This window comes from Anneissia japonica, unplaced genomic scaffold (genome assembly GCF_011630105.1).
Source record: "Anneissia japonica isolate Jap-2015-1 unplaced genomic scaffold, ASM1163010v1 scaffold3782_len1007564_cov172, whole genome shotgun sequence".
In the NCBI taxonomy this organism is placed as follows: Eukaryota; Metazoa; Echinodermata; class Crinoidea; order Comatulida; family Comatulidae; genus Anneissia; species Anneissia japonica.
Genome location: NW_022716546.1, coordinates 673342 through 687652, shown reverse-complemented (window position 1 = coordinate 687652; position 14311 = coordinate 673342). Strand labels below are relative to the sequence as shown.

The following is a 14311-nucleotide window of genomic DNA, read 5'->3' as shown; positions in this document are numbered from 1 at the left end:
GCCATACACTCAGCTGCCTGCGTATTGTTCAGTATTCAGGCACAGGGCAGAGGTATGCTCACTCTGAAATGAAATGACTTTTGTTACTTCTAGGATGTCAGTACCTATGATGAGACCAATGCCTCCCATGATGCCAAATATGACACCCTCCATGATGCCTGGTATGATGCGTCCACCTGTAATGGCACCTGCCTCAACCACAGTTAGCAGTACAGCCAACGAGTCCCTTGTACCCCCAACCATATCATCAACCCCATCCAGTAGCCAAGCCAAACCTTTGTTCCCCAGTGCGGCTGCGGTAAGTGTATTTCTCATTATAAAGGGGTTTCTGGAGTTAAAATTTCTCGTATATTATTTATTCATAAAATCTTTGAAGTGATTATTTGTCATAAATACAGGTGTCCCTCTAATTAAAAATACTTCTGGGAATGGAGATGAATGGTCTTCAACAGTCTTCAAAGATAAGACATTTGTTAATTTTGTCCCTTGGAAAAGGGGTCTTTAATTGGAGGGGGGACCAGTATAGGAAAAGGTTAATCACTGAATAGTGTCATCTATTGTTTATTACAATCAAATATTTAACTGTGTACGAAAGAAGATAATATCCTTATGAAATAGAAAATGTGTGAGTTCTCACCACGAAATGAGATGCATCGTTGGTGAAATCATTGAGATATTCACCAAATTATGATACTTGGTATTTTATGATTGTATACGTTTTAAGTGAATTTTCTTACAGTGTTCTTTGCACATATTCTATAATTCTAGTCCTATTATTTGTACAAGTTTATTTATCTCTGAGGCCGACTTTCTCAAAACATGATTCTCATACACCTAAATTATTAATGCTCACATCTGTAGATCTACTTAACCTAGGGAAGCCATTCAAAGCCCAAATTAAAGCTTGTAATGTGATCTTCCCAAATAGAATATAAACACAATTTTTATTTTCTAACCATGAGACTGATTTTGTGGTGAGACCTCAGATATTTACTTCTTATTAAAATTTGCTGCAGATTTTTTTTTCTGTTCAGTATCTGTATCATTATTGCACTTGATCTCAAAAATTGCATGCAATAATGCTGTTGGAAAAGGGGGTTTGCATGCAATAATGCTGTTGCATAAGGTGGATTGTGAGATCCCCCACACACAGCCAGCCAATTGCTACAAGGGGTAGTTAACTGTTATTATACAGTACATGCAAAAAATCTTTACCATATTGTAAACAAGTGTTCTATTCATATTGGTTATTCCAGCTTTATTAAAGCTTTTATTTTTTTCTATTTTGTGGTAGAACATTCATTATCATAATCACATCATAATAATACGACATAATATTACGTTCAATATGTATGGAGTATATATGTTTGTTATTACCCACACTATACTTAATACATATTTTTTATCGTAGTTCTATTATTTATAATATGTTTCAGATTTTTAGAATTACCAATATTTTTATTAGTTAATTTTTGTTTTATTACTTACATTGTGATTTTACTTGTTTTACACTCATATACATTTGTATAAAAACAAGTCTCATATTCTCGTCTTATGAACCAATGAAGTTTCTTACGTTAAACTTATGGGTGAGCTTCATGGTAAAACATTTTTGTTTATATTTTAGACCACTACTAGTATGCCTAGCACAGGGTTGATTGGTCCCCATCATCCGGTAAGCAAAGCAGTGGGTCCAGTAATAAGTAAACCAAGTCCTACAGTAAGCGCACAGCCCTCGACAACCACAATCACCTCAGCTCCCCCCACTGTCAAGACAACATCCGTTGCGGGTAAGGTGTCCAGCTCAAGCGCAACAAGTAAAATTATGCATCCAGATGAAGATATATCGTTGGTATGATTATTTATTTTGTCTCTTTCATTTATCAAAGATGTATTTTCAATTAATATTTGGAATAAGCTGTCTCGCAAAAAATTAATATTTGAAATTGGGAATTATTACTAATCCTCTAGGGGAAAACTTGTAACAGCCACAGAGCAGTGCCAGTAATGACATGTAAGGGATATATTGTCCCTTATCTTGTCTAAATTTCTTGTGAGGGTTGTTCCGACGAGCCGTCCAAGCAGTCACCAACACTAGCATGGTTTGGATCGGGGTCTTCTGTACAATAAGAAGCAGGACCATTATCGTTAACCAAACAATTTATTTATTTTTTTTATGTAGGAGGAGATTAGATCATCTCTACAAAAATATGCTGCCAAACAAGTAACGAAGCCTGTAAGCCTACCGAATACGAGCTCACCTATGATGATGCAGCAACGGCCGCAAGGCATGCCAGGTTTGATGGGGCAATCCCCAATGAGGCCGCATAGACCCTTGCAACAAGGTAAAGCTGAAATATTTAATTATTACCTCAAAAAAACACTCAGAAAGGAGCTTTAAGGTAAAGTTTTAAGCCCTGTTCACAGTATGAAATTTTATTTGACAAAAGCATTAGACATGCCTAAATATGGTCGTGATGACATCACATCATGACCATATATAGGCACATCATGACTATATATGGACAAGAAAATATGATAATCTGGACAGAGCTTTAGTGGCATGGTGAAGGACTTAGTGAGAATAACACTTCCTTCCTTCCTCCATTCATTCATTAGCACCTTCCCGTCAGTTGCTAAATATTATGCTATTTAACTAACATGTTCATGTATTTGATTTTGAATACTAAAATAAAAGCATTTCCAGAACTAGGATTTTGGGGTTGAGGGATGTAGGCTGGTAGAGATGTAAGTGTGATGTTGAGCCGGGCACTGACTACGCCTGACGGTCGTCAGCCGATGCGATTCTATAAAGAACGCACTGCGACGATGCCCATGCAATGGATTGTTTTTTATAACGATTCGCTCAGACTGCTACCGAAAATCGGCAGACGGCATCACATCCTCAGCGCTCACTGGGATTTGCCGTACGACTGTCATACAACCATCATACACCGGCAGTGAGTGCCCGCCTTAAAGTTCAATGCTGTCGGGAGGTGGGGGGGGGGTGGCTTGAATAGCACCCCCGAGAGCATTGAATGTTGTATGGATCTCGTATGCTGTATTTACCTCCATGAGCTTTGGGAACTTTGTTTGCATCTAACTTGGGCTTTGAGTTCCCAGCTACTAAAGATGTGTTTGGGAAGTTTCACTAGTCCCATGGGGTGGGGATTTCATCTGGAGAGGTGTATACATAGGGTTGGAAGCTAATTATACATGAAGCTAAAATTGCAAAAAACAGTTAATATATTTATTTATTTGCATATTTTATTAATGATTGTGTTGAAGTGTGCTCTTTCTTTAGTTAATTTTTATATTTTTGAAATTTAAGCCAAACGCACCACTCTTGTGTGTGCCGCCATTCCAAAGGTGTATGTTCTCAAAGTAAATAAATAAATAAATAAATTTATTCATTGTTTTTCAGGTGTAGGTGGGGGTGGTGGAAATGGTGGAGGAGGAGGAGGAGGGGGTAATATGGCAATGGGGATGCAACATCAGATGCAAATGCACCAAGGTGAGAGTTGGGGCTCAGGGGTTAGGGTGCTAAAGACTGCTCTTAACAAATATTTATCAAACACTGGGCATGAATTTTAGATGTAAATAAAAAAATATATATTAAGTATAAGAATGAGAGGCTATGTTTAAGTTATTTATTTATAATTTTATTTCCAAAATGCAACCCCCATTTGTTGACAAAATGAATTTTAGATATCAATAAAACAATCAATTTAATTCCTGTAAAAATTGAAGGTAGGATCCATCCAAGAAATTAATACAGTTGATTGTCATTCATATAATTTTGGACATTTTGTTTACTTATGTAATGTTATTATTGCATCAGTTTGTCATTATTATTATTATTTGTCTAATTAGGTAATAATATGCCAAGGCCGCTTTTAGGCGGCATGCCTAGTCGGATGCAGATGGGTCAGTCGAGGCCAATGTATCAACCACCATCCATGATGCAACAGCAACAGCAGCATCGGATGCCCACTGGGCCTAGACCACCACTCCTTCAACTACCCCCCGGCATGATGAGGCCGGGAAATAGTAGGTACTGAGATGGAATCCATTTCAAGCTAAACACTCACGGATTTGTAGATGAGTAGAAGCTCTCATCTCTTGCAACCATTTTTTCCCCAAATTTTTAGATTCTGCCTGTGAGGGCGCTGTATAAAATTTAAAAATAGATCTTGATTTCAGTGGTAGTTTTTTTGCTCATCTGTTGTATGGTTACATAACAGTATTGGGTAAGTGGCAGGGGGTTTTTGACTCAAGTAATGGATATTTTTGTACTACGGTACAATTCCGGGTCATTTCCAGTTGGTGTAGAGGATTTTTGAAATCTTGATTATAAGGTTTGTGATAACTTCAGAATCTTTCTGGACACAATACAAAGGTATGTTGTTAACGATAAAACTAAAATACTGTACCGTAAAAACCGAATAGAAGCCCTGGGCTTTGTGACCTTTGGATGGGCTTCTTTTTGAGGTTACTTTTGCAAATTAAAAGAGGAGATCTTCTTTTAAAAATGTTTTAAATTTTGGGAATTACTACTATAAAACATTAGGGCCGCTGTATATCGAAGCCCATGCTATCTTGAAAAGAAGTCCAGGGGCTTATTTTTTAATGCTATTTTTGCTAATTAACTTCAACTCGAGATGGGCTGCTTCTCGAGAATAATCCCTTTGGGCTTCTTTTCAAGGTTTTACGGTACCTTAATTAAGTATTCAGTTCAAATTTGGCGATTGATCACATCGAATTATAGATAACTATATAAGTCATTAATGTAAACACATAAATATCAATTTATACATTGTGCTATATTCATTTACTTTACATAATCTGCATGTAAAAGATTATTGTATTGATTTGGGAATTTATTCTATTCAAATTAGCTGTTGGAAATGTGTTAAAATTCACTGTCTATATATGTAGTTAAATTAAATTTCTTCTAGTTTTTCTTGATTAGTTTGTGATTCCATTGCATAACTGGCACAAGTATCCAAAGCTTAAAAGCACTTTTAAAATATTTTTTTATTTTGTCAATGTGGTTAGGTAGGTAAAATTGATTATCAAGTTGTTTACTACAGAGATGAAGTAAAATAGAAACTGTCTCTTATACACATCTAGATGTGTATAAGAGACAGTCTTGTTATTTAATTCTATGGTCGGCAACCCATGGGTCACAACCCAGGTCAGGGATGAACTTTTGAGGGTTGTCATGTCAAATCTTAATCTCAAAAATGATAGAAAGTGTTGCAAGTAACATTAAGACAAATTAAGATCCCTATGAAAACATCAAACTAAAACTTGGTATAGAGTAATTCATTAAAATGTTGGCTAATTTCTTTAAATTTATGTTAAATATCCAGTTGATGTCACATTGAGCCAAAGGTGTATGAGTTTGCAGATCCTATGGTGCCAAATTTACTACGCAGTATTTTGATTGTTATATATTGGCAGTATATTCTGTTTTTTTTATGATATTTCTAAGGGGGGGGGGTAGGGTAACTAGAGGCCTTAGGTCATGGGAGGCTATGGCAATTTATTTTGGGTCCTAGGGGATAAAAGGTTGCCGAACATAGATTTAATTCTTATGTGTTTTTATTGTCTCTCCTCTCAGGAATGACTCATTCATTAGATAATGATGTATAAAATGTTTGAAAACAACAATGTAAAATAAAGTTGTCATGACCACCAGTTTGTTTGTTTCTTCTATGCAATTCACAGCTGTAGCTGTTGGGCTTGCCTGAAAACTACGACCAAAAATATATTCATCTAATAAACAGTGGCAGTGGGCGGTGCAGTACCAGTGGGTGGGGCAGTACCAGTGGAGGAGTTTAAAGAAACTCTTTGTTGTAAACTCTAGACCTCCTTTTTAAAGAAACCAGTCACTTCATCAGTGAGTGCTGCGTTTGACAGTCTGAGAGAGCCATTTACAGGCATCTAGAGTTGCCTACTCTTACAAGTTGCTTGCCTCATCCCCAACCATGGTGGGGCTATGGTACTAAGGACCCTTGGATACCTCTCTTGCGCTGCCCATAATTCCTTTACACTAATTTTCAGATATGGATTTGAACATTAGAAAAACTTTAAAAAGTCTTATGATCAGTTTGACTGATGTGATTGGATGAAAGTGTTTGAGGTCCTAGTTAAAGTTAAAGTCCCCAACAATATGTTGGTGAATTGTTTGTGTCATTGTATATTTGAAAAATACACAGTATATAACTTTTATGTTCTTATACTTAAAGAATTAACAGGTAGCAAATTTCTTGACTCCTGTCAAGTGAATGGAGTAGCGAAACTCCACAATTCTGGAAATTATTTCATGCCCTTTTATTTGTATAGTGGCTAGTTCCATTTTTTCCATTTTCTGCAATTTTGTTTGGTACAAGGAAGCCAGTATGTTAATTCACATATTCATAGTTCAAAATCCCTGCATTATAATACTAGTTTCAGCATAATGCTAGCATGCCAGTTATTTAAACAGAGCCAGGCTGACAACCTTGTGCCCTTATTCTAAAGGTGGTGTCGTCCTTAAGCAATGCACTTTATCCATATTATTTTCATGTTTAGATTGCCCCCAACTCAAATGCACACTGAATTTAGTATTGTTAAATATGAAACAAACCATGTTTTTCTTTTCTGCACTTTCTCTTCTTAGAGTGTGAAGGCATACTCAACTGACTCTTTAAAGCGAGTTCAGCATTTCCCTCAAAGGCAAGTTTTGACTTTTATGGGAACATTTCCAACTTCACAGCAGTCCTGCATTGCTGTTGGACATTTCGTCCCCAACTCTAATCAGTTGGCGAAGGTTAATGATGCCTATAGTGTGTAGTGTATCTTGCAAATTAACTGTTGCCCAGACCTCTTAATAACCTGGTCGAAATTTTGACTTTTATGGGAACATTTCCAACTTCACAGCAGTCATGCATTGCTGTTGGACAATTCGTCCCCAACTATAATCAGTTGGCGAAAGTTAATATCCTGTAGTGTGTAGTGCATCTTTCAATTTAACAATTGCCCACACCACTTAAAAAACCTGGTCTAAGATGTATATTTTTATAATAATAATAATTAATAATTTATTGGGGAACTACACTTTTGAAACAGTGGTACACTTAACATGATAAAGGTGCGTCCAAAAAAAATAATACTTCAAACAGAAGTATGTTTTTTAAGAAAACATATTAGTGATGGTTTTATTTCTTTTTGTATTCAAATTCATCAAACAGCAGAAACAAATTATTTTGGAAATGGAAAGATGTAAGGTTTTAAAACAGATCGGAGCTATAAAAAATCACATATATCTAGTTTTATCAAAAATAAATGCACATTACCATGTAAGGGAATAGAAATATGAGATACATATGATCTACATGTGATCATGTATGTCACCAGATACATGTGATCATGTATATCTTAGTGCAAATCACAACTTCACAGCCTGAACACTAATTATCACTTCTCAAATGAGGTCCTTGTGATCTTTATTTCATTGCACAGCACATGATCACAAGTTTTGAGGCATGTGATCATGACTAGTCAGTGTGATTTGTTGCCTTCTTACAAGGTAAAAAGGAAATAAGTGAATTAGATATGCAATGTGAAAAGAAATAATTTCAGATTGCAGTGTTATGTTGTCAGTGAATTAAATGAATTTTTCCATCAGTGCAATTTCCTGTTAATATGACAGTTTCTATTAAACCATGCGCCTTCTTTTTCTTTGCAAATAGAAATAGCTGCATGCAACCACTTTTTAAACTGCTGGTGACTTCGTTAAAAACAAAACTATAAATAACATATACAACAACAGATCTGGAATGTTTATTTTATCTGGGCTATGGTGGTGCAGCTTCAAATATGAATGTTTCATATTTGTCATTGAGTTTTGGGAGATGTTAAAAACTTATCCCATGCCACGCTAACTGATATTTTACATCATCATTGCAGTCACCTTTATACTACTCCTGAGAGACACATGTGATTACTAGTATAATATCTAATTATAATAGTATAATAGTATAGTAAGGCTGATATGTGATTGCCTACCTTAACATTAGACATGATCACTTACCTAACTTGAGACATATGTGATGACTTAATGGGAAACACATGTGATGGCCTATCTTAACAAAACTGCTTTAACGAAATGATCACAAATTGTGATGTCTGTGATTAGAACTCGTGATCATCACTTATAAGTTGTTTCCAAATCAACATGGAAACCAAATTAAACACATGTGATCACCTACATATGTGATCATCTACCTTAACATGAAATACGTGATCACCTACTTTAAAATGGCATGTGTGATCGCCTACTTAAAACTGACATTTGTGATCATCTACCTTAACATGAGATACGTGATCACCTACTTTAAAATGACATGTGTGATCGCCTACTTAAAACTGACATTTGTGATCACCTACCTTAACATGTGATCACAAATTGTGAGATCTCTGAACTGAATTAGTGCGTGTAAAGTTCAATGGCAACATTACCATCTGTTTTTTCAGATACTGTGATAGTGTGCTTATCAATGACCTAAACACAGGCAAGTGAGATTATTATTAAGCCCTGTCCACACTATCGCATTTTATTTGGCAAAAACATGTGACATGCCTAAATATGGTCATGGTGACATCACATCACGACCATATATAGGCACATCATGACTGTATATGGGCATACAATAGTTTTTTGTCAAAGAAAAGTTAATAGTGTGGATAGGGCTTTACGAGTTGTATTCGCAGTACTTCTCATCAGTACTGTTGGACTCGAGCAGTCCCCAACATGATCATAACATCATGTTTGGCGAATTCTTCCTCATCTGTCATTAATTGCCTTCAGCTTTGAGGTGATTTCTTTTGGCATCGGGTATTCTGCGTAATGTATTCAATGAAAATTTATTTGACATACATGCTACACCCAAGTTGAATGCAAATCTAATAAAATAATTAATACTTAATAGCTCTATTCCAGTTTCTAATCCAGGGGTTCCAAGTTTATGACAATCAACATTCCTCTGAAATCTGGAGTCAAGTGAGGGGGAAAGGTAAAATTTTAGGCAGGGGAAATGTGTTTGATTGCTGGTATAGACAGTGATAAGCGCACTCACCGAATAAGCGAATGGCCTGCGTCAACTTCACTAGAGCGATTGATATGATTGGGTGGGGGAGATAAATTTTCTGGGTGACAAATCTCCCCTTCGGAAACTAACCATCTCCCGCAAATTCAGAATGTTTGCATGATTTACTACAGTATTATATTCTCCCTGATGCTAGCTGCCATGGTTATGTGTTAAAGGCTCATTAACCAGATCATCTGCAAGTGGCTTCTTCCACCTGTGAACACATGTGCTTATCCAATGAGTGAGAAAATCAGGAACAACTGGTAAATTTCCACCCTCTAAACTATTTATTAAAATTAAAGTGTAACAGAATATGTGATCAGTGCAATTGTGTAAAATCAGTGGCGTAATGCATATGAGCTTTTTCTGGTTAAAACCAAGGGCCCGGGGATATTAATCGGCTTATTTTAGCCAAGGCCATGTTACCGAATCAGCATAGTAGGGCATCTTGCAGATTTAAGAAGTACGCCATGTAAAAATGTTTAAAATTCCAGAGGGGATGGCTTCGCTCTGTACCCCACACTGCACCCTGCATGACCCTCAGGGGAGTATGGCCTGAAGAAGACTTAGCCAAGGGGTCCAGGCCTCTTTGTTACGCCACTGTGTAGAACATGTACTTCTTAGCATGTGTACAATTATCTACTGTATCTTCTGCTTCTCATGCACAAGCATACATCTGTATAAACAGTGGTGGATCCAGGAATTTGAAGTAGATGGGACCGAGGGAAGGTCTTTCACCTTACCTTACCACCTCAGCCCCACCATGGTTAGGACTGAGGAAAGAGAATTTATGATATGGTACTTTTAGATGGCCGGAAATGGCATTTTCTCACTTATGTGAATATATATTTCTTTTTTGCTCAATTTAGGGGGGGGGGGGGGGGGGCCTCTTGGTCCGCCTTGGATCCGCCACTGATCAAGTATATATTTCTTGAAGGTTTTAGCTTGCTTGGTTCATTTATGCATGCATGGATGCTATTTTGAAGACCTACAGTACAAAGAACACATAGTCCAAAGAAAATGTTTTTTAGGTATTTAACTGTTGATCAGAAAAGAGCACCGTATTGTTATCCTTCATACAAAGAAATAATTGGAAGAGGATTACTGTGTACAGCTCTATCATTATTGGATGGAAGCAGGAGTCTAGACTTCATGATAGATCCAGGTATCAGAATTTAAGCAAATTCGAATATAATTATATTAATTTAAATATTTGGAGAAAAAAATATTTGGTTGCATAATGTATATATTTAAAGTTACAGTATTAGCTTTAGTTTTCTTCACTAATTAACAGCAGAATAAATAGAAGTTTGGTATTTAACGAAATCTGTAGATCTGTGGAATTTGATAACCTTATTAAGTATAGATCTCCCTCCAATTAAAGACCAATTTTAGGACTGGGATTTCCACGGTCTTTAGCAGCTTTGGTCTCTAAAATAGTAAAGATAAGACATTTGTTAATTTGGGACCACAAAAAAGTGGTCTTTAATCGGAGTGAGACCTGCATTAATTTATAGGTGTATTTTAGATTAATTAATCACAAACATAGTTTGTATACATTTGGAAAGTTATGGGAATTCAATTGAGTGTTTTCCCAGAACCTCCAGTTGAGGAAAATTACTTTGGCTAAAGAAAAGTTATAGGAATATTTTTGAAATGTAATAAGTGAAATAAGTTATGGTATACCGTACTTAAGCCATAAAAAACTCTTGTTGGTCTGGTTTTGGAAATTCAGATGGATGGGTCTTAAAACGTACTGATGTATTATGAGGGCTTAATGACATAGACTATATTATCGCCTTGTAATTTGATAGCGATTTTTTTAAAATAAACATTAGTACAAAATGTAAGTTTCTTTACTTCATTGTGTATTTTGTTTGTACAGTATATGAAAGGCTACGACTTCTCATGACACAGAGAAGAGAGGAGATATGGATGCGAGGTAAAAGCAAACAAAATGTTAGAATAATAAATGTAATGAGTGCTGTGCGTCACCACTGCAGAATGAATGGCTTGAAACAAGAGAAGTGGCATGATTTTATGATTTACAGTAGTTTGTTCCCAGTGGCGATAGCATCCTATCTCCAAGGTAACAGATAATAAATATTAACCAAGCTTCAAATTGTGTATATAAAAGATTAAAATGGCTAAACCTCTGGAGCTTCTAAGTGAATATGCCCTCAACCCTATAATTAGAAAAGAAGGATCTCCAGTACCCCTTAACAAATCATATGCCCACAATCCTTGTTTAAAGCTCATCGACAGATACCTTGTAGACAGTGGTGTATCCAAGGGCCTTGAGTTGGGGGATCTGATTGGGGGCGCAAAGGTGGAGTGAGGGAAGATAGGTCACAAAATAAAATGATTTTATGCGATTTTTTTGCTCGGATGTTTTCATTAAATTAAAAACAAGGTTTTTTTGAGATATGTAAGAACCCCCTCACCTCTAGATACTTTACTGCTCATAGATCTGTACCTGTTTCACACTACGCTTATTCAATTCAGAAATATCAGAAGATTGTTTTGTTTACCCAATTCACGACTAGGACTAGTGCAGCACTGCAGCTGCCACACGTCCCCATCCCAGGTTTTCTAAAAATTCATACCGACCCCCTGTAACCTAATTTACGTACAGGTGGGCTTTAGCCTGGATTCCAGGCCCTAATTTTGGGTTATTCACTTTTTATTGCACTTAATGCGCACCATACCAAATGTAATTGGCATCCCATACTGGATTTCTTTTTTTGTTACGACTCAACCGAAGATAAAATTATAACACAACTTTATTCGCTCGTTGGCGGCGCTGTCTGGAATAAAGCTATAAAAAAAAAAAAACTATAACAAGGGACTTGTGGCAAGTCTAAGGTGGGCTTATGTACTGTTGAACTGCTAACTCCTTGGATAACAAATTAGCATATTTCCATACTCTACTACTGTGCACTTGTCTTAACTCGTTAATATTCATTTCACTTTTGTGCTGCCCTGGACTCCTCATCAATATTCATACTACCCTGGACATAACAATAATAGCCATGCATAATCATTGTTTTAGAACTACAAAAATAAACAATTTTTTAACTCATTCCGTGAAAATCATTGTCACTGAACATTTTATTATTACATGAATATTAACACTCTACAAATATCTATTGAGATATATATTACGTAAACATACAGAAAAGAATTTTACTTTTCATCACTCAATATAGTTAGTACTCATGTTATGCTTTACCATTTATGCAGCTCAGCTAAACATAGAATTATAAAATAACAATTCATTAAAAAACATTTAAAACATGTTTATTGCCTTTCAGCTATGCAGTAGCACTGTATTGTTATTTATTCGCTTTACTTTTCTAATGTCGCTGTCTAATCCAATCTATCGCTCCATTAAATTTAATGATGATACATTCATTAGTTTTTGCCTAATCATGCTAACAAACAGGCCTGAATGTATAACTTGTGGAGGTAGAATTGCTAATAAAATGACTTACTCTAATGACATTACAATTATACAGTGCACCCTCATACGAGACCACTTTGTGAACCAAATAACAATCTTCTGTCTTTTACACAAAGCTAATCCTTTAATTGAAGAAAGAACCTAGAGGCCACCACAAATTATTATCAGGTTCTAAAAGTGGTCTCGAATTGGAGAGCAAACTGTAGATGTGCATGTTAAAAGACTGCGAAAGCAGTCAAAACATCTAATAAAATATCCTGATTCCCACATTGCATTCACTAACTGAACTTGTCACAGTATGTTTATTAAAATTGCAAGATAAAAATGTGTAGCACCATAGTCCAGCTATAGGCCTACTCATCCGCTTGATTCACAACCATCTTCATCATCTTCAAAGCCATATCAGGAGCATCGGCGGGAACCTGGAGAAGAATATCAAAATGAGTTAGAAAAAGATTGCGGGGCGGGGCGAGCCGGCCCTCCTAAAATTTTTAACATTATTTTTTAAAATGGATAAAAGAGGATAATTATAATCAAATTTAGGTCTGAGAGTGTGATAATCAAGTTTTCTGGTGGGGCTGAGGTGGTCCAGACTGAATGCCTCTCCGGGCACCTCTCCATTTCGTATGGTGGTGGTCTACAAGCAAAATTCTTTACCATAAAATCCCTCCCATTAAACTCCACCAGTCATATTAAACCAGGACCTTGACTTGAGGCCCTAGGTGATGCATTGGTTAAAACCCCTGCTTGACTTCTACCCCTATCAAGCATCAACTGACTGCAGCATGGACACGCGCACAATGGTACCTACCATATGCCCAGCATTCATAATCCAGTAAAAACTGAAGTTCTTGTATGTTTTGACAAATGCCTTTGTTTGACTGCCTACTGTGTACAATGGTTTCCACTTCAAAGCATCAAAACTGGACAAGCCAGGCCAAGTCAGTTTCTCCAACCAAAGTTCAGTACCTGTACAAGACAATATTAGAAATCAGATGATGCTGGTAGTCCTACACAGACACAAAATTATCTCTAACGGATGAGCAAGTGAAGGTCACAGGAGCACCGCAGAGTACTTAATTTTGTAGAGATCAGTATAAAGCTTTGTCGAGATTATCAAATTTTCTGATGTGCACATATATATTCATCCTATTTTTGTGGTCATGATGTGATGTCAGTACAACCATATTTAGGCATGTCACATAATTCTTTTGTCAAATAAAATTTTGATTTTCTGGACAGGGATTAAGCCTTTGCAACTAACTCACAGTGTTTGCCAACTGAGAAGGAGATGTAGGACTATAGTGTATTAACGTAATGCAGGTGATGAACTTTAAAATACAGGTTATAAAGTTTACATACAAATGCAAATGATGCACTTAACATACATGTGTTATAATAGTTATTGGTAGCTTCCTAAATCTAAGTTTGAACAGTACATTTACCTGGGGTATCACAAATAAGGTCAAGCTGTCCATTGTACACTACAACCTTCAGAGTTGTGTTCTTAAGAAGGTCATCAACTAATTATTCAAAAGCAAATAAAAGTTGTTAGTTCACAAATTACTACAGTGGCTTGGCAGTGTACTAATAAAACCATATCGAACATTAAAACAGTAGTACACTTCAGGGGCGGATCTAGAGATGTCCAAATTAAGAGCCAACACTATACCCTAGGGGGTCTGCAAATTTGTTTGTTTTCTAGATGCCC

General features: G+C 36.3%; 2 protein-coding genes across 5 annotated transcripts in view; one reads left to right on the top strand and one right to left on the bottom strand.

Moving 5' to 3' along the window:
• LOC117109700 (BUB3-interacting and GLEBS motif-containing protein ZNF207-like) overlaps positions 1-10987 on the top strand; it is a 15433-nt gene extending 4446 nt beyond the window's left edge. Inside the window, exons 5-12 of one of the 3 annotated variants that reach the window (XR_004445580.1) lie at positions 94-298; positions 1628-1852; positions 2183-2345; positions 3425-3514; positions 3874-4054; positions 6668-6723; positions 8524-8561; positions 10075-10987. Coding sequence is in view for 1 of the 3 variants with exons in the window: in XM_033252079.1 (XP_033107970.1) it covers positions 94-298; positions 1628-1852; positions 2183-2345; positions 3425-3514; positions 3874-4054; positions 6668-6674 (871 nt within the window). In the remaining 2 variants the exon portion in view is untranslated. Of the gene's footprint in view, positions 1-93; positions 299-1627; positions 1853-2182; positions 2346-3424; positions 3515-3873; positions 4055-6667; positions 6724-8523; positions 10013-10074 lie in introns of those variants that run through there. The other 2 variants (XR_004445579.1, XM_033252079.1) reach the window with 2 other exon arrangements.
• Positions 10988-12395: 1408 nt separating this feature from the next.
• Positions 12396-14311, bottom strand: part of LOC117109737 (retinoid-inducible serine carboxypeptidase-like) — a 10877-nt gene continuing 8961 nt past the window's right edge. For both annotated transcript variants that reach the window (XM_033252144.1, XM_033252139.1), the window contains exons 12-14: positions 14046-14123; positions 13412-13569; positions 12396-13022 (exon numbers count right to left, since the gene is read on the bottom strand). In XM_033252144.1, coding sequence (XP_033108035.1) covers positions 12954-13022; positions 13412-13569; positions 14046-14123 — 305 coding nt within the window. In that variant the 3' untranslated portion in view covers positions 12396-12953. The remainder of the gene's footprint in view (positions 13023-13411; positions 13570-14045; positions 14124-14311) is intronic.